Genomic DNA, 21,756 nt, shown 5'->3' with positions numbered 1-21,756 from the left:
TATCCTTCATTCATTGGACAATAAACTTTGCTTGCAAAGACCTGTTGAGGCAAGTGAAATCAAAATCGCTGATGTGGCCAATGACAGTACCGCCTGGTTGGCACTTGTGCCAAGCACCATCTGAGCGTAACCGTTGCCAGGGCCACTGACTGGATCCTGTGACGGTGGCATGTAAAAAGCACCCACTACACTCTCAGAGTGGTTGGTGTTAGGAAGGGCATCCAGCTTTAGAAATATTGTCAGCCCTCAGTCAAACTGTCCAACCCATGCCACCATGGAAAGAGGATGTTAAATGATGATGATATATATACATATACACATATAATTAGGTTTATGCATACACACACACACACACACACACACACACACACACACATATATATATATACATAGGTGTGAATGTATATCTGATTAGTATTAGTATAGGTGCATATGTGGGTCTGTACATATATTTGTATGTATGCTTGCTGGAGTGTGAGTATAGACAGGTACAGATAAGAATACCGTATCACTTTTTGTCTACCTATGATATGTTACTCCATACTCCTATTAGGAATACTCTACATAAACTTAGCTTATACACTAGGGCTAAGAACCCCTCTATTAAAGCATTTGCACATGTTTTATAGTATGTTATTTTTCTACTGCTAGTTTAGGAAAAAAAAAAAGCACCTAATCTGCTGACATAACAGACAGCTAAAAAGACCTATTTATTTAGAAATGGCACTCTCTAGTCATTTCTTGGTCTAATTAAGTAATTTTTTTTTTTAGAACTACTTTCCAAATACAGTAATCCCTCGCCATGTTGCAGTTCACCTATCGCAGTTTATTATTTAAGCTTTTGTCAGTTCCTCTGTGGTATTGTTTTGCATTTATATATACAAATTATCAAAAAAAAAAAATACATATATACACAGTTTCTACTTCCGATTTTCACCTATCGCAGGGTGTTTTGGAATGTAACACCTGCAATAGTCAAGGGATTACTGTATGACGTTCTATAAACAAAAAAAATATTGTTAAAAAATGTTAGGTGTAAGCATGGATGTGTGGTTAAGAAGTTTGCTTCTCAGTTACCCAGTTCTGTGTTCAGTCAAACAATATTGCATCATAGTCTTGGGTTGACTAATTGCTTGTCAGTGAAATTTTGTTGATGGAAACTGTGTGGAAGCCTGTTAGCTGAGTACGTGTGTATGTATTGTTTTTGTTTAAATCAGCTTGCAGACAGAAATACCTTGTGCTATTTATATCCCTGAAGAAAGTTAACCCAATAAGTTGGTGAATTTAGTTGTTTTGCTTTTGATAAAATAAGTTCTGGCAGGGGGTGGTGATGATATAATTGACTGAAACCACTGAAAGAATATTTTTATAAGTATGTTTAGACTAAACATACTTGTAAAAATATTCTTGTAAAAAATATGTCATACCAGCTTAATCGAACATTCTTTCTATGATTTAGTATTTGAAATTGTCCTTCTAACTCTCATAGCAATTCTCCCATTCAAGCAACCATATTTTTATCTAAACAATTATACAATAACTGACAATGAAATGAGTAAAAGGAAGCAACCTGTATGGGTTTTGCATGCTTTGCTTGAGTTATGTATGTTTATAGATTTTTATAGAGGATGGGATACCAGACTCTGTTTTATTGCTTTATATTTAATAAATATCTATGCACAGAATGGAGGAAGTTTTGTGGAATGCTTGTGAAGCAGAGATATTCGACCTACTGGAAATAGGTTTCTGAAAGATGGTCAAACTGTGCCTGAAAATCGTCTGTGTGATACAGATATTGGTTTGACCTGGTCTTGTCAATGGCTGTGAGTTGGTTGGCTGTGTTTCAAAAGAACACTGTGTGCTTGTTTTTTAGATTGAGAGATGATGTGTAAACTTAATGCATATAGTGTTCTGTGGAGTCATTATTGTCAGTACCTAGAACCTGCTGTTTTGGTCATGCATAACTGATTAGCATGGAGTCAACTCATGGATACACTCCAATCCTTAGTCCACGCATATACAGTACTTTTTCTACTTCCTCTACAATGGCCTCTATCTCTGAAAGATTGCTAGTTGAGCTCCACTTTTTCCCTGACAAATTTATCACAAATACTGTCTTCAACTCTTTCTTCCTATATTGCCAATCATCCCTGGTCAAAATTTTCTTGGAGTTGTTCATGATAAAACATCAATTTCACCAGTCTTTGAGGACCCGTGAAAGTCAGAAGTGTAGCTCTTCTTCCTTTGATAGTTTTTTTTTTTTTTTCAAATAAAAAAAATCTTTTGAAGACATTTCATTTCATATTTGGGTTGGTATCACTACCAAAGTGGATCATAAAGACAGACCTTGCATTACTTTCTGGTTTATGATCTTGGACAGGCTTCAGACTGCTACTGACCTGTTCAGTGTATTGCAACTATTTGATGTGTAGCTTTAAATGAAGAACATGCTCTGTCTTACAATGTGAACACCAATACTGATAGTTGTAAAGATATTTTATGTTTATATACTTAAATTTCTTCACCTATAAAGAACATTGGATTGTTTTAATTTCAAGTGTTTGTTATTAATTGACATTGAAATATTTAGAAACCATCACCAATTGCTAGTATTTTTTTATCAATTTAGAAATGTTGAGGGCTCATTTTATATATTTTTGATGGTGGTTGGGGAAATAGAAACAAAAATCAATCTGTTTGTAAACTATATATTTGTTGAAAGCAAATTGAAAAACGTAGATCAATGTTCACTTGGATAAACTATGAGCTTTTTATGAATTTGCTCACATAAATTTATTGATTTCATTAGAAGCATTGCAAAAGGTTTATATTTGAAGAATGTACCTCTTACTAATTGCTGAAAGTTAATCAATTTTAGTGATATTGTGCATTTTATGAATGTGCTAAATTGCTTCTAGCTTTGTTCATTGATACTGTATAGATGTAGCTAATAGCTGCCCATTATATAGTTATAGTTTTAATTAAGTGATTTACAGTAAGTGTTGTGGCAGCAATTTGAAGAGTTGTAGCTATTGACCTATAGACCAAGGGTTATCAGTTCAAACCTTGCTTTAGGCATCTGCAGTCTGTCTTTTGAATTCAGTTTAATGTGTTGGGAATAAAAAGAAAAAAGTGCAATACTTTTATTTCTTGTTTTATTGATTGATTAGACTTGAAAAATAAGTTCTATTAATAATTAGTGATTTCTATATCGTAGGCAAAAGCCTTAAATATTGGAGCTGGAGTTTAGTGGATTACTCTTGTTAATCTTGGAAGGCAAAGTTGACTGTGCCAGGAGTACTCAGGGGTAATCTTTACATTCATTTAATAAACTTCTATTTCAAGACATTTTTGATTTATATTTCAGTATTTGCTTATGGTGCTACTGGTGCTGGGAAAACATATACCATGCTTGGTACCAATGACTTTCCTGGAATCACATTCCTCACTCTTATGGACCTTTATCAGAGAATAGAGGCAATTAAAACTGAAAAAAGCTGTGATGTTGCTGTTTCATATTTAGAGGTAGGTTGTTTATTTAATTGTACTCTAGATCACGAGCATAATTAAAGAGGAAGATAAGATCCAAATTATTTGCTATCCTGAACTGTGGCACCTGTTGGCCTTTTTCACTTACTCCCAGTTCTTCTTCCAACCCAACATTGCATATGTACCTACACACCCACCACCATCACCAACAAAAAAACTGTACATAAACTCTTTCTCAACTTCACATGACTCTCCACCATGGCAGCTGTATGCTGCTTCATACCATTTTTTTTATACATGCTGTTTGTTTTAACCCTTTTATCACTATATTTCTCATGAAGTACATTCTCCATGTGTTGCAATTAATATTGAAACTAATCCAGTCTGGAGGGATTTAGTAAAATAACTCAGATATTATTCAGTGAGTGGCTTACACCATAAAATTATGGTAGAAAGTTTCAATTTATATATGAACACCTTCAAACTAGTGGTTTTGTATGACTGAACAAAGGCAGTTATGTGGGTTGGCATCAAAAGGATTAATGTTACATTAACCCTTTAGCATTTAAAACGGCCATATCCAGCCCAGGTATGCTACCTGTTTCATGTTCTAACTTGCCAGATCCAGCCTATCACACATACCCTTCAATGCTATTCTAAAAAAATACAATCACATCATCAAAATTTCAAAGCTACAAAATAATGCATGATTAATTAAAAACAATATGAATGAAAAAGCATTACATTTGACAGTGTAACTTGAATGCTAAAGGGTTAATAAAAATCCAATGTTATTCAAAAATGGTTGAATGCTCCAAGACACACTACAGTACTACATAACAATGGATGGATGGTTACCAGTGTAAATATATGTATTTAAAAAATAATTTAGTCTAAAATGGAAAGATAGTGGCTGTATCCTTTGTAGCAGCAGTCCCTCAGTCAACTGGTGAAGTTTGTATTTAGCTTGAACTTCATGTTGATGCTTAAAGTAAAACATTTAGTATGGGGTAAGTCACAGTAGAGATGACAAAAGAAAGAGAGGTTGGTGCATTGATGGACTAAGTGGTAGGGGGTATACACCTTGGTAGCTCAGGTGACCAGAAATTGTTATCAAAAAGGTGGAGAAGAAACTGTAAAATATTGTTGTGTACATATGTCTTTGCCAATCAGTTGAATATTCATTATCTTTCAACGTGTGTAGGTTATTTGCAAATGTAACAGTGAGTGAGGAGGATAAGAGAAATTGCTTTTCCTAGGTTTGGGAATTAAGTTTTCGCACAGATTAAAGGAGCAGACAGTAGTTTGGTGAGGACAGAAGATAGGTACAGAGTACATTGTTTGAAGCTAATGACAAGGAAACACGAGGACTTGTCATCTTGTTGGATTAGATTGTTCAGAGAAAGCATTGTATGTGACAACGTAGAGCTGCCGTGGTGGAAACTTGGGTGAAGTTGAGAAAGAGTTTATATGCAGTTTGTTGTTGTGTGTGTATGTACAGTGTTGAATTGCAAGTAAAATGGGGAGTAAATGAAGAAACTAACTGGTGCCACAGTTCAGGATAGCAAATAATTTGGGTTTTACATGAGTGTTGTCAGTGTGAGTGAAGATTTTAACAAGGAGTAAGAGACTGACTACAGGTATGCGGATAATTTGAAAATATCTCCTGGATTGACACTGTGTCCTGCATAATTACGGGTTGCTCCTTGGTGAGGCATAGCACCCATTCAACCACCCTGCCAGGGATACAGCAAAGTCATAGGACTGCAACATAGCAGATTGTAAAGAGGCAGCAGAAAAACGCAACTGAGCCAACAGCGTTTCTTACATTAATGCTGAGTAGAGAAATCTTGGAAGGATCACCAAGCTCTATCAAGAGCATAACTGCAATGCATCCATGGTTGTGTAATCAGCTAATGAAAGATTTATCATCACTCAAGCTCCCAATTCAAATAGAATTGAGTGGTGACAGAGGGTCATGGAAATCCATGCCAGCAGTATGACCGAATAAAAGTCTTTGGTGCTAATGTTAAGGTTTATGGTAAGTAAAATGAACATTTTCTCCTCTCTCGTAAGTACAAACTTGACATTTCTGAAAAAGTATTGGAGTAAAGTTTTACTTGGGCATCTGAGAAGTTTTAGAAATTGAGGTTGAGAGGTGTCTCAGAGAGGAATTAGTGGCTTGTGTTGCTGTTATGTCTTAGATTAGCCTGTATGGAACAGATCTAAAGGTGTTTCTGTGTAGTTATACGACTTCCTGGACATAGTCACCAAATCTTCCTCTTATCACACTCTCATGATTTATTTAAGGAAAAATCTCATTTGGTAAGGTTACATAGTTTAAAAAATTGGCAAAATGGTCATGATTAGGGTATTTTGAACTATCAGAGGGTAAATACATGTTGGTACTTTCAATCCAAATGGTTGAAATGAAGGCACCAGGTATTTGTGTAGAAGAAGCAAAGAATAATACCCAGATATTGTAATGGTTGGAAAAAACAATGTTTGGACAAAGAGAGGATTCTGCATCAGCTGTTAGAACAACCTTCTCTATTAACTACAGGTTCAGATCCCTGTACTGTTGCTGAAAAAATTTTCCATCATTTCTCTGACAGTCATCCTATTAAAAGAAAGATGCTGACAGGCAATAGCAGAATACTAATAATAATCCTTGTTACTCTCAAACCAGATGCCTTCATTTTTTTTTTTATTATGTTCATTTCCAGTTGCTGTTCCTAACTATTCTCATTGGAATTAGTTTGTTTTTGTTTACAGATCTATAATGAGCAAATTAAAGACTTGTTGAATTCAAAATCTCAGTTACCAATCCGAGAGGATCCCAAAGCTGGTGTTATAATACCTGGTCTTACATTACACAAAGTAAGTATTATTTTAATGTGTATTTATGTATGTCTGTACAGCTTAAAAAATACTTGTTATTTCACTCATTACTTTATTTATAGTACTGTATAAATTATTTAATGCAGAGACATTAGTCACAGCAGAATAACAATAATCTTATGTTATCAGACCAGTTGGTGATGAGAGCAATCAAACTTAACTAGTGCTGGTTTCGCACGCACGCACGCACGCACGCACGCACGCACGCACGCACGCACGCACGCACGCACGCACGCACGCACGCACGCACGCACGCACGCACGCACGCACGCACGCACGCACGCACGCACGCACGCACGCACGCACGCACGCACGCACGCACGCACGCACGCACGCACGCACGCACGCACGCACGCACGCACGCACGCACGCACGCACGCACGCACGCACGCACGCACGCACGCACGCACGCACGCACGCACGCACGCACGCACGCACGCACGCACGCACGCACGCACGCACGCACGCACGCACGCACGCACGCACGCACGCACGCACGCACGCACGCACGCACGCACGCACGCACGCACGCACGCACGCACGCACGCACGCACGCACGCACGCACGCACGCACGCACGCACGCACGCACGCACGCACGCACGCACGCACGCACGCACGCACGCACGCACGCACGCACGCACGCACGCACGCACGCACGCACGCACGCACGCACGCACGCACGCACGCACGCACGCACGCACGCACGCACGCACGCACGCACGCACGCACGCACGCACGCACGCACGCACGCACGCACGGCGAAGTATAGCATTATTGGTTACAGGTTTCCAATGCCCAGTCACTGGTTCACTGTATTTTTTGTAGGGAGAGTGACAAGGAGTTGTCTTTGTAATTCAAGCAGATATTCCTGCTATTTCTAGCCTCCAGTTATGTGCCGTTGACAAGGCTAAGGAAGGCTGAAATCGTGTGATCTAGGGATCAATATTACCTTTTGGTATTAACACCACTTCTGTCACCAATAACTTTTTTGATGATCCCACTGGCTATTCATGACGCCAGTGTTTGTTTAGACTCTGATTCTGTGCATATCGCTTGCAGAGATATTGCTGCTATCGCCAGTATCTGAGTGTCTACCATTGACAAGGCCAGGGAAGGCCAAAACCATATGTGCAAGCCCTTCATTTATATATCTATGTGTGTGTGTGTGTGTGTCTTAGTGGCTGTGTTAGTCCTACTACATTGCCTGACAACCAGTGTTAGTTTGTTTATGTTCCCATAATTTAGTGGTTCAACAAAAGAGACAAATAGAATGAGTACCAGACACAAAAATAAGTACTGGTGGCAATTTGTTGGATTAAAATCTTTCAAGTTGGTGCTCCAGCATGGCCGCAGTCCAGTGACTGAAACAAATAACGATAAAAGATTTACTACAGTTCTATATTTAGGAGATGAGGAATTATTTACATTATTTACATTTGACGAAGGCTGGAGGGTATATCAGCCGAAACGTGTTAACAACAAACAAGATGAGGAGAAATATCCGTCAAATGTAAATAATGTAAAAGATTTACTCATATGCATGTACACATACACACAATGAAATGGGCTTCTGTGTAGTTTCCTATCACCAAAAATCACTCACAAGCATCGGTCAACAAAAGACAAAGAGATGTACCATGTTTGTATTATCTGTGTCATTTGGTTATAACATACACACATCAGTTTAGAAATGCAGTTCTCCATAAGTAGTTCATAGCTTTGCTTTCCTTTCCTTTAACCCTTTCGTTACTAACCCGGCCGTAGCTGGCCGAAAAATTTTTTGGCCGAGAGTACCCATTGTTATTTAAATGTATATTTGAACCCAAATTTCGTTAGTACATTCGTTAAAACACCTGATTTCACTTTGCAAACAGTTGAGTTATTGTATCCGACATTGTTTGGCGTGATATTTGAACTCGGTGAATTTTGGAAGATTTTTTTTCCACATTTTTTGCGGCGTTAATTTTTTTCAACTTTGAAGATGGAGAGGAGTTTCATGCTATCAAGCAGTGATTCCGAATTTGAAGGTTTTTCAACAGAAGATATGGAGATATCGAAGAAAAGAATGAATGAGCTACAAAAGCACATGGTGAACGATAATGAATCGGATATTTCTGTATCCGAAACTGAAAGCAGTGACGGCGACAGCGAGGATGATTTTACACCAGAATGGAGTAAAGATTTAAAAAATATTTTTATTAACAATTTTTCTGAGGAAACAGGGTCTACCCATAGTCTTTCTGAGGAAGTGAAACCTTTAGACTTCTTTTTCATGCTTGTTTGAAATGATTACTGCGGAAACAAACCGTTACGCAGAATGTAAACAAGCCGGGAAAAAAAGATAGCTTGTGGTTTCCTGCAACTGTAGATGAAATACGGGCATTTTTTGCCATAAATATTATTATGGGTATTAGACAGTTACCCAGAATAACAAATTACTGGAGCGATCAGGAACCTTTTGGCGATGAATATATTTCCAGTATTATGAATGAGTACGATTCGTGAAGCTGAACCAATATTTACATGTGAGAGACACTAGCAGTGCCCCAGTACGTGGAGAACTTTGAGACAAAAATTATGCAACAGAATTAATTAAGAACCCTTTCTTTAATTATGTTCCAAATATCACATTAATATCTTGATAAATAAAAAAGTTACAGGTGTTTAATGAGACTAGTCTAAATTCATGATTATTTTAGAATTTAATTGAAACTCATGAGGGATGTATTTTGGTCAGAAATATAGTAACGAAAGGGTTAAAATGCATTAATCTCCTTTAAAACATTAAGAAAGTATAGCTTGTTGCTAATTGTTTTTGCATTAGTTCTTTCTATGCAATTAAATGAAAGTTGGCGCAGGAGTGGCTGTGTGGTAAGTAGCTTGCTTACCAAGCACATGGTTCCGTGTTCAGTCCCACTGCGTGGCACCTTGGGCAAGTGTCTTCTACTATCGCCTCAGGCAAACCAAAGCATTGTGAGTGGATTTGGTAGATGGAAACTGAAAGCAGCCCATCGTATATATGTATATGTATATATATATGTGTGTGTGTTTGTGTGTCTGTGTTTGTCCCCCCAACATCGCTTGACAACCGATGCTGGTGTGTTTACGTCCCTGTAACTTAGTGGTTCGGCAAAAGAGGCCGATAGAATAAGTACTAGGCTTACAAAGAATAAGTCCTGGGGTCGATTTGCTTGACTAAAGGCGGTGCTCCAGCATGGCTGCAGTCAAATAACTGAAACAAGTAAAAGAGTAAAGAGAGTATTTAAAGGGTTTCTTGCTATGCAATCATGTGGTTGCTAAGAAATTGTGGTTAGAACTTAGATGAATAGTTTGTGAGAACCATGCATACCATGTACTAAAGGCTCAGCAAACAAACTGAGAATTAGCAATGAATTTAGTATGTAGGTAGAGATCCCTCAGAGATCACTTCTCAACCCAGTCCTGTTTATCATAGTCCTCTGGATTATAACAAGGCACATGCCGTCAGTAATTACTCAGGGTAGGTAGTTGGTAACCGTTATGTAGTAAAACACAAAAAATAAATGAAACACAGGTGTGCGACTGAGTTGAAGGCAGATTTACTTCTGCTTTTATAGCATGTAAAAAAAAAACAGGTGTTGTAGGAGTGTACGCAGCACGTGTTCGACAGCAGTACTATGTGTAGCTTAAATACTAAGATTGACAGGCAGGAGCGAATTATGCCTAACTTATCTAGGAAAAAAAAAAGATATTTTGTATTTTATACACAATAATCAGAGTAAACTTCATGATTTTATTGGATTAGGTGCATATTTTGCCATAAAAGGAAAATGTTGCTATTGATCTATTTTATTCAATGTAGGCACTGCCTACCTAGGTGGTATGTCCCTAGTTATAACAGAGGACCTTGAGACTGGCTGACCATAGAAATTCCTGTATGCTGATGACTTAGTTCTTATAGCTGAATCTGTAGGAGATTTAGAGAAATTTCCAGACATGGAAGTGAAACCTAGAATTGAGTAAACTTTAAAAAGTTTTGGTTGGTGGGAAAGACGACAGAAACTTGTCAGGCAAATGGCATGCTTGATACGCAGAATGGAAGTAGGTAGAAATGGGTACACCATATGTTCCTAATGTAAAATACTGGTAACCAAGATGTGTAGTGGTATGACAAGCAGATTAATGTAGAAGGTAGACATCATATGTTGCAGACATGCAGGAGCAGTTAATAGAAACCTGGTACTAATTCTATCGGATCTTTTGTAGAACCACTAAGCTATGGGGGACATATACACACTAGCACTGTTTGTTAAGCAATGGTGGGGGATAAACACATGCATGCACACATGCACGACAGGCTTCTTTCAGTTTTCATCTACCAAATACATTCACAAGGCTTTCGCCTGCATAAGACTATAGTTGAAGACACTTTCCTAAAGTGCCATGCAGTGAAACTGAACCTGGAATCATGTGATTGGAAAAATAGCTTTCTTGCTGTATGCCATTTACAAAGTGTTCCTTAAATAGCTACTTCTCTAAAAGACAAAAAAAATCGGCATTAGTTTCATTCTTCTTTAACATCGGTAATTTAAAACTGGTTTTCTGCTAATTATTCTCTCTAAACCTATTTCTGTGTGTGTGTGTGTGTGGTATGTAAATATAGGTATGTATGTGTGTGTTTGCACATAATATAATTTTTTCCTTTCTATTTCTAGCCTCAAGATGAGCAGGATTTGTTGAAAATGTTATATTACGGGAATCAGAACCGTTCACAACACCCAACAGATGCTAATTCGGAATCGTCTCGATCTCATGCTGTTTTTCAGGTATATCTGATGTTATTTGAGTTATGAAACAAATTTAGGAGTGGTGTAGGTATTTCTATTTAGTTGTATGTCTGCTGCAAGTGAATATGGGCCCTGGTCAATAAGTATTCAGACTATTGCCATAGCAACGAAACTAAAGCGCACAAAGTGAAGCCGCCTGGCAAAGATTGACCTTCAACTCTGCTGTGCATGTGCAATAAGTTTTAACATTCTAACTCACTTCTGCTGTTTACAGCAGTGCTCGGAAAGAAGGTGTGTAGTGTGTGATTGTCACATTGACCACGACAGAAAGTTGAGCAGAGAATCTGCATCAAATTTTGCCAAAAGCTTGGTGATACCTGCTCAGAGACCTATGCAAAGTTTTCAAAAAGTTTTCATTGTTCTCGACAATCAAGGAGACCTTGATTGGTTAGATGAAAGCAGTTTTAGCACAAACTTGGCAGACATGTGTCTCACACCCAAATCTTCAGTGATAATGGACTGAATTGAACCGTATCTAATCTGCACATACTCTGATAACTCATGGATGGTGATTCAACGATTTCCCCTTACAGCTGCATGCACATCTGCAATGTTTTTCTCAGTTCTGCTGGTTGCTGGTCTCCTAGAATGTTCGTCAATATTGACATTTTTTGACCATCTTGGAAGCGTCTGAATCTCTCGTACGCTTGTGTACGACTCATACGCTCCTCTCCATATACTTTCTACAACTATGCATCGGCCTCTGAGCAGGTATCGGCATGGCAACTTTCTCTGTCATGTTCAATGTGACGATCACACGCTACACACCTTCCTTCCAAGCACTGTTGTAAACAGTGGAAGTGAACATGCATGCGAACGTTCAAGGTCAATCTTTGCCAAGCGGCTTTACTCTGCATGTCTAGCTTTGTTACTATAGCAAAAGTTCGGATACTTATTGATCAGACCTCGTAAAATGATTTCTAACATAAGTAAAAGGCTTCAAATTTGAGGAAGGGTGTATCTTCATTTATGTCCACCTCAGCACTTGAATAGTTTTTAATTCTATTGATGTCAGAAGGACGAAGAGCAACATTGGCTTCAGCAGAATTTGACACATGTCTTCTGCCAACATAACCATGGATTGAGCAAAACCCCTTGTGTGAAATTTTGTGGGTGGAGGCTGTATGGAAATAAGTTGTATATGCATGTGTGTATTACTGCTAAACCAGTTACAGTGAACTTGGACTAAATATAACGTCTTGTGGTATTTACTCCGAGTTATGTCCCTTTACACCACGATGGCCTGAGACTTTCAATAAACCGATTAACAAAGATCGATAAAATAAATACCAGACAAATCAATTGCATGCAGTGCTCCATTGTGGTTGCATTCCAAAGTGACTGAAACCAATAAAAGAATGATTGTCTTATTGAATTTCGTTCTCATGTTTATTTTTTGTAATAGTTTATAAAATCAAACACTTGTTCTTTTGAGAACCAAAACTATTTCTTTTTCATATTTGCGTTTTTGAACAAAATGAAATATACAAATATAAAAAGTACAAAATACAAGAGAGAATTGTAACAATATGCTCACATTCTCTTTTTATTTTTTCTCTCTTTTACATATTTCTTGAGTTCTAAAATAAACATTGATGAATTAAATTTGTCTCATAGATATAACGTTTTAACCCATATTGTATAAAAGTATTTAGAAGGAGTTTATATCTTTTCTTTGCTGGAAAATCAAAGCAACATTTTAATTCTGTAAATTAAATTGAACTTATTACTTGAACATTCTATCTGCAAAATTTCTGAAAGTGTTTTTATCTTGAACAAAACAAAAGATAACAATATTTCCCCATCAATTAATTAATCTTATTTTGTTATCAATAATTATTTAATACAATATATATTTTTTGTTTCTTTGTAGGTGTTTGTAAAGCAGTCTGATAGAACAGCTAATTTAGTAAAATCAGTCCACATTGCCAAAATGTGCTTGGTTGATCTGGCCGGTTCTGAGCGTGGTACTGCAACAAGTAACAGGGGCCCCAGAATGCGAGAAGGAGCCAATATCAATCGGTCTTTACTAGCATTGGGGAATGTTATTAATGCACTGGCTGATGAAAAGGTAAGTTATCAAAACTGAGCCATGCAAATCATTTACTTCTATATCAAATGTGAAAGAGTCAGTCTGAGCTAAATGTTTACAGATATTTACCACACTGAAGCAAATGGTTGCATGTTCAAAGTCTAAGACAATATTTCATTTGAGAATCATCGTTCATCGTTTAACGTCCGCCTTCCATGCTAGCATGGGTTGGACGATTTGACTGAGGACTGGTGAAACCGGATGGCAACACCAGGCTCCAATCTAATTTGGCAGAGTTTCTACAGCTGGATGCCCTTCCTAACGCCAACCACTCAGAGAGTGTAGTGGGTGCTTTTACGTGTCACCCGCACGAAAACGGCCACGCTCGAAATGGTGTCTTTTATGTGCCACCCGCACAAGAGCCAGTCCATGGGCACTGGCAATGATCTCGCACGAAAGATATCATGTGTCGCCCGCACATGAGCCAGTCCGGGGGCACTAGCAAACAATCCCAATCAATATTAATTTCGTTAACTGGTTGAATAATTTTTTAGGGTGCCATGGGTTTTATAGAAGGTAGATGACTGTGGCAAATTTGGAGTGGACGAATGGGCTCATCCTTCAGTTTTGCCTGTAGGTTGGAGATGGCAAAAGACATATGCCTTCTGTGGAGGATGTTCTGATTCTTTCTGAGTGAATGAAACTTTTTTTTTAACAATCTTATTTATTGTGTGTGTGTGTAAATTTATGTTGTATTTTGTATTTTCTTTTATATGTGTACCCTCTAAAATATTTGCTTACATCTGTTTCAACATTCTGTACTTGCCTTGTGATGAGACATTTTGTTATTGTTCTTTGTGGAGGAGGTGCATCACCTATAATGTTTGATGTCAAACTGGTGATGTCAATGCAGTTGATTATTAATTTGAGATCCTGCATGTTGATTACTTGTAAGGAAAATAAAGGAGTGAGAAAAGCAAATTTTTGAAGAATAAGCATTGAGAAAGTGTTTAGTGTAGAGGTTAAGGGATGAAATGCAATAGGTAAGTATGGTGGGCTTAGGTGGAGGGGCAAAACCATAGAAGTATTGATAGAAGAAACAGAAAGAAATAACAGACCATTTGTTAGTTAAGGGTTAAAAGGTGTTGTGAGTGAGTCTTTGCCAACCAATTGCATAGTTGTTCATTTAGATATGATGCAGAATGTTTGTGTGTAAAGCAGCTGTAGTATTTTGGATATGTTAGCAGAACCCTAATATAGGTCATACTTGTATGACCTATATTTTGGCACAACACAGCAATTTTGGAGGAGAGAGTAAGATGATTACATTGAGCCCAAAAGGGTGAAAGGCAAAGATGCTTGTGGCAGAATTTGAACTCGGAACATAAAAATGAACAAAATGCCACTAAGAAATTTTGCCCAGTATACCAACAGTTCTGCCAGCTTACCACCTTATACTTGTATATTTTGAAGTTAGCAACCAATCAGGATTGAAATATTTTCTAGACCTAACCAAAGAAAACAAGCCAGTGAAAGAACCTCTACATGGTTGCCTGATCTGTCAAACCTCAAATCACTGGTGTTCTCTGGTAATCAATGGTACTAGGGGTCGACATTGTGATTTTTATCCCAGGCTTAAAAGCTTTTCTGATTTCCACTTTTACAACTCTAAAATTTTCTCTAGTCCAACAAGGGGACCACTTATTGCACTACTTTCCAGTGTGGATCCATGAATTCACTGGAAGATTTTCAAAAAAATACACTGATGGTCTGTGATCTTGTTTAGTAGATACACCCTTTCAAAAACTTGGATGGGTTGCAGCACAAGGACTTTTGTTATTCTCAGGTCAGCTGAGTAATCTTCATGCTTCTATCAGAATGAACTCTGGTTCAGGAGGTGGTGTTGAACAAGTGTACCCTTTCTCCCCAATTTCTTTTATGCCTTATTGTGATGTGAATGCTAGAGACCTGTCCTTTCAAATGTTTGCTTTAAGTAACATTTAACATAATGATTGATTCATTAAATGTTCTGTATAAAAAATATATCCTGTCGAAAATAATAACAAGCCCAGCTACAGCCTTTGAGCAGGAACAAGTAAAATAATACATAGCTGCTACAAGTAGGATATTTACTTTAGCATTTGTATATATTACTGCCAAGGTCAACTTTGCTTTTCATCCTACAAGGGATAAATACCGTTCAAGCTTAACCAATAATGCAAAATTTGAGAGTCCTTGTGCTTCTGTTATTTGTATGTTTTACTATTGTTCTTTTGCAGACTAAAGCTTATATTCCGTATCGGGACAGTAAGCTGACACGTTTACTTAAAGACTCTATTGGTGGCAACTGCAGGACAGTTATGATAGCTGCTGTAAGGTAGGTGCTAAAATTGTAGTTTATTGAAACCTGTTATTATTCAGTTCTGTTTGTATTAAATTGTTGATACATGAAAAATAATGCTATATTTTGAAAGTTACAAAACATTGCACCAACAATTCGTTTAGTTTGAATTGTTTTTGAATAATTTGTTGAATTTTAAGGAGTTGTAATTTTAAAAGAATTGGAAAAAATAGAGAGTTTTAATCAAGTGAAAGTGTCATGGGTGGTAGTCTTTTCAGTGTTAGTTTATTGGCTGAAGAGTTCTTAACTATAACTATTATTAGTTATTGGCTATATCTGGCCAAAATATTCTATCTGTTTTATGCTCAAACTGGCCAGATCTGGTCTCTCACATCAATCCTACAGTATCATTCTAAAACTTAGCAGTTAGTTCATCAAAATCTCAATGCTTCAAGATAATGAATGATTAATTAAAGACATGTGAATAAATAAGCATTACTTTTGACAGAATAATGTGAATACTAACTTACAGGGGTTGGACAAAATAATGGAAACGCCTAACATCATAATTTGGAAATATCTATAAAACCATCGAAAGCTTGTTTTCTTATGTTTTTTGATTTATTATTAGTGTTGCTTAATACGTTTTGCTAAAATTGCTGTTTCTTTTCAGATATCATCTAATTAAAATTCATTAAAATGACAGATCTGTCAGACTTTGAAAGAAGTCAAATTGTTGGTGTTCGTATGGCAGGTGCTAGTGTAATGAAAACAGCCGAAATGTTTGGTGTATCAAGAAGTACTGTCTCGAAAGTAATGATAGTCTTTGAGAAAGAGGGAAAAAACCTCCTTGTCGAAACAAAACTCTGGAAGAAAACCAAAACTTTCAGATAGGGACCATTGAACTCTTATGCAAATTGTTAGAAAGGATCACAAAAGTACAGCTCTTAAAATTACTGCACAGCTTAATGACCACCTTGAGAACCCAGTTTTCACAAAAACTGTTTGCCAGAAGCTGCACAAAGCCGGATTTCATGGGAGGGCTGCAATCAGAGTACCACTACTTTCAAAAATAAATGTTGCAAAGCATTTAGAGTGGAGTAAAAACCTACAGAATTGGTCCAGAGCAGTGGAAGAATGTTATTTTCTCAGACGAGTCATCCTTTACCCTATTTCTGACCACCAGCCGAGTATACGTATGGAGACTTCTTCCAACTGTTAAACATGGAGGAGGATCTGTGATGATTGGTGGGTGGGGGTGGCTATATCTTGGAAATCCGCTGGCCCAATGGTTTCCCTTCATGGCAGAATTAATAGTCAAGACTAAGCATTTTATCTGATCAAATTCATCCTATGGTTGTGGAATTGTTTCCAGAGGGAAATGCAATCTTTCAAGATGACAATACACCAATTCACACAGCTTAAATGTCACGAGGAACACTCTAGTGAAGTTGAACATCTTATCTGGCCACCACAGTCCCCGGATCTCAATATTATTGAACGTTTATGGTGCATTTTAAAAAAACAAGTAAGGAGTCGATATCCTCCACCATCATCACTACAAGAACTGGAGACTGTTTTAGCTGAAGAATGGACAAAAATTCCTTTATGAGTTCACTAGCAGTATAACCCGGCGCTGCTCGGGATTAAGCTAGGATTATTAAATGATTAAGTCCTTTATTTCAAACCAAAATAAGTAACATCGACATCAGATTTGAGCGAAATCCGTTGAAATTGGTTTGACTGAAAATGGTTTGCTGGCAATTTGATTGGGAAATCTCATAAGGAATCAGTTTATTGGTTATTTTCACTTATTGACTCTTTTTTTAAATGTTGCATTAGAGATCTGCATAGGAGAAGGTTGATCTGAGGGTTTGCATTGGAGATCTGGATTGGAGTAACTTAGGAAAGCTTACCAACAACCTTAACCAAAAAATAAAGAGCCTGTCCCTTCTAGGTTAACTCTAACCGTAACTCTGACCCTAAAACCGTAACCCTAATCCTAATCCTAACCGTAACACCCTAGTGGAAATTGTGCGGGTGTTAATCTGAAAAATTACCAAACCGTTTTTGTGGTCCGAAAAACGGGTTGGTGGGGGGGACTGACAAATTGTTACATACGTTTTTGTTTCATAGTTGTGAAATATAAACAAAACTCTTTCGCTCCCAAAGTAATATATGTGCGTATGTGTGAGAGAGAGAGTGGGGGAGAAAGATGAACGATTTAAAATAAATAAATGATTTAAAATAAATATATTTGAATTGTTGTGTGAGAAAGTATATATAATCTTATTATAGAATATAGTGTCTTTCAAAAACATCTTATATTTGAAACTATATCTCATGTTTAAGAAAAAAAATGCATTTTACTCTGTCTTCCTTAGCTACATTTTCTTTCGTAATACGCTTTTTCTCCCTCTTCCACTTGTTCTTTCCTTTTTTTTTTTTTTGTTAGACGCTGTCTTGGTGAGAGAAATGTTTTTTCCTTAGCCGCTTTGTCTCCCTCTTCCACTTTTTCATTTTTTTTTTTAGACTCTTGGCAAACACTCTGTTTCTGATCCTTGTCACAAACACACTATTTCTTTCTCTCTTTTTTCTTTCTCTCTCTCTTTCTTTCTCTCTCTCTTTCTTTCTTTCTCCCTCTCTTTCTTTCTTTCTTGCTCTCTCTCCTTCACGCGCGTACGCACAGATTTGACTTCGCCATGTCAACAAACTTCAAAATTGGTAAAAGTTTATCGATTTTTACAGCTATACGCGGGTGCCTCTGTGAGAAAAAGTTGACAAAAACACAGATAGGGTCATGAACAATGTCCTCCTAAAATTGGAGCGACATGCGTGCTAATTTGTGGACGTGCATAACCCACATTCACGTACACACACACACAAACATCTTCTGTTTTATAGATATTGATACCTCGTAGAATTCAAGCAGTAATTACTGCTAAAGGCAGTCCTGTGCCATATAATAAATTTAACTTTTTAAGGTGTTACCATTATTTTGTCTAACCCCTGTATATCCTATTTGTCATTACTGCAGTGGTGCTTACAAAGTCATTTTACATTATACATGCACAATGTACATTGCTGTAAACAGACAGCATGCATACTAATCTTTCCACAAGCTCAGTTTTGAGAATGACAAGCTCTGCCATATCTTAACAATTCAATGGAAATAAGATAAAATATTGGTGTTCAAAGGAAGTGAGATTAATGTGATAGATATGTTTAGTTGAGAAGAGAGAACACAGATTTGAAGCAGCTACAAATATATCTTGATTTATATTAAAAGATCTATTTTGTCTCGTTTTTATTCAGAATTCTCTTAACCTGAGAAAGTATCAGAAACTGCTTAGAGTTATTCTTACATGAACTTCAGTTTTTTCCAATTTTTTTATTTATCCAGTATTCATTAATTTATTAATATGGATTTTGTCAAAATATAAAACATGTTAAATTTGATGTGAGCACTGCACTTTAATACTTATCTTATGTTGTAAAATTATATATTTGATTATTAGAGTTCCTCATCATTGTTGTCGTCTAACGTCCGCTTTCCATGCTGGCATGGGTTGGACGGTTTGACTGAGGACTGGCGAGCCAGAAGGCTGCACCAGGCTCCAATCTGGTCTGGCAGAGTTTCTACAGCTGGATGCCCTTCCTATTGCTGACCACTCCGAGAGTGTAGTGGGTGCTTTTTATGTGCCACCGGCATGGGGGCCAGTCAGGCGGTACTGGCATCGACCACACTCAAATGGTGCTTTTTATGTGCCACTGACACAGGGGCCAGTCAGACGGCACTGGCAACAACCACGCTCGAATTGTGATTTTTACATGCCACCGGCACTGGAGACAGTCAGGCATTGGTGGTATTTATGGTGAGTTAATTGGTTAGTCAGCAACATCTGTTAAATGTGAATGTTGTGTTGGGATTATATAATAACCTTATGGAGGAGAGTACCATCAACATAGATGTTGGTTTGATTGATGATGATAACTAAGAAGTTATCATTTCATGTATGGAATGTTATAGAACATTAATGGTATATAGTGGCTAATGAAGAAGCTAACAAGATGGACTGCAGACTATAGTCTAGGGCTTGACATTGTGATATTTTTCCCAGGTCTAAAAGCCTTTCTGATTTCCAATTTTATAATCTTCAAAACTTTCTCCACTTCAGCAGGGGGATCACCTAGTGCAGTCTTTCCTGTGTGGATTCCTTGGAAAGTTTTCAAAAAATACATTACACTCTATGGAATGGTTGGCTCTAGAAAAAGCATCCAGTTGTAGAAATCATGCCAAAACAGACAATGGAGCCTGGTGCAGCACCTGGCTTTACCAGCTTCGGTCGAACCTTCCAACCCAAGCCAGAATAGAAAACGAACATTAAATGACGACGACGATGATAGTAATCTGTAAGCTTGTTTAGTAGATACACTCTTTCAAAAGCCTGAATGGGGTAGTCTATAGGAATATTAATTTAGCTAGAAAGATCTCCTGCAGTAAAAAGTGTTCCTGAATACATACAGATGACTGTTGAAGAAGAGTAATAGTTCATTATTGTTTTACCTCAAGTCAACTCTAATCAAGCAAACCTATGATCGAAGTATTCTTGTCATGACCATGCCATGTTATTTCAGATAAGTGCAGAACTACTTTATCCATTGTGCTCTTCTTTTTAAGATGGTATGATGTGGTTTTAGAGGAATTTAGATACTATTTCTTGCAGGTTGAAAACCATATAGAAACTCTTTTGGTTCCTAGTGCAGCACATTGTATGAAGTAATCATGTTTCATCAAGTTTTGTTTTCGGTTAAAAAAAAATTGCTCAATAATTAGGAATGGGGCACATAGACTTGTACTTCAATGTTTCTGACTTGCCTGATATCAAGAGAAATTACGTTTTTGAGAGTGAAGGGTCTATGGCATTTGTTGACCCTCAACACATAGATGGAAGAAAATAACGACAGAATTAAACAAAAAGGATTATAACAATGCTGAATTTTTCATGTGAAAGTACACAGTATTAAGATCCAATATATCTTTATTCCAACATGTTTTCTTGTTTGTTTTTTTTTGACAAAATGATAACTCAACTATTTTCCAGTCCATCACATTTATCATACGAAGATACATACAACACTTTGAAGTATGCTGACAGAGCAAAACATATTCGAGCTAATGTAAGTTGATGCACACTTCATTATATTTGTTTTATCCTATTAGCTGCCATATGTTAGGTCAATCTGTTTTTTTTTATTGGTTTTAGTCCTATTACTTTGTTTCACTATTAATATATCCTGTCTTACTGACAATCAAGGCATTCTTTTATCTATTGTACAATTTTTGTCTGATCTTTAAAAAGATATGTTAAAAAATATTGCGATTGAAATCTGAAACCAGTATTTCAGTATTATTCAATGTTTGATCTATTGCTAACATGACAATTTATTAATATTTAGATTGAAATGCAATATAGGCTAAGAACCATGTTATCTTTGTTATCTTCATGGAACTAAAATGCCAAACTTTTTCCTGCCAAACCTCTTTATTGGAATGTAGCTCACATCTAAACTGCAATGATTCTCTCTCATACAGACATATACACACAAATATGATCCTTTAGCACTTAAACCAGCCATATCTATCCCTAATATTCTACCTACTTTGTAGTTCATACTTGCCAGGCTTTGCCTTTCAAATCCATCCTACTATGTCATTTTAAAAACAAACAGTTATTTCATCAAAATCTCGAAGCTACAAGATAATGCCTGATTAATTCAAAACAACGTGAATTAATAAGCATATTTGGCAGAGTAATCTGAATACTAAAAAATAAGATATTGTTTAGTCTCAGGTCAAATTCCATTGAGCAGACCTATGATCAGAAGTATAGTCAAGTAACCACATTGAGGCACCTTCCTTGTAGCATCCAGTATATGATTTATCTGGAATTGTCTTCATCTTAACAGTTAACATCTAATCTAGATCAATTCACAACTTGTCTATGTACTAATACTAGTGTAATTGACTCATTGTATCATCTGTAATTGAGGACTCAGCCATCGAACACTTCTCAAATGACAGTTAACCCTTTGCCTGTTTTGTGTATTACAGGTGATACACAAGACATTTTCTTGGCGTTCATGCATCATATATGATGTACAT

At 37.0% G+C, this 21,756-nt stretch overlaps 1 protein-coding gene across 6 annotated transcripts in view; it reads left to right on the top strand.

The window, feature by feature from the left end:
* LOC106874568 (kinesin-like protein KIF18A) overlaps positions 1 to 21,756 on the top strand; it is a 54,370-nt gene that overhangs the window by 6,279 nt on the left and 26,335 nt on the right. For all 6 annotated transcript variants that reach the window (XR_016242335.1, XR_016242334.1, XR_016242333.1 and 3 more), the window contains exons 3-8: positions 3,368 to 3,525; positions 6,265 to 6,369; positions 11,086 to 11,196; positions 13,091 to 13,288; positions 15,529 to 15,626; positions 20,696 to 20,771. Coding sequence is in view for 2 of the 6 variants with exons in the window: in XM_014922343.3 (XP_014777829.1) it covers positions 3,368 to 3,525; positions 6,265 to 6,369; positions 11,086 to 11,196; positions 13,091 to 13,288; positions 15,529 to 15,626; positions 20,696 to 20,771 (746 nt within the window). In the remaining 4 variants the exon portion in view is untranslated. The remainder of the gene's footprint in view (positions 1 to 3,367; positions 3,526 to 6,264; positions 6,370 to 11,085; positions 11,197 to 13,090; positions 13,289 to 15,528; positions 15,627 to 20,695; positions 20,772 to 21,756) is intronic.

The sequence above is a fragment of the Octopus bimaculoides genome, chromosome 6 (genome assembly GCF_046866305.1).
Source record: "Octopus bimaculoides isolate indiv1 chromosome 6, ASM4686630v1, whole genome shotgun sequence".
NCBI lineage: Eukaryota > Metazoa > Mollusca > Cephalopoda > Octopoda > Octopodidae > Octopus > Octopus bimaculoides.
Note: the sequence above shows the minus strand (reverse complement) of the source record. Positions and strands in the feature narration are given on the sequence as shown.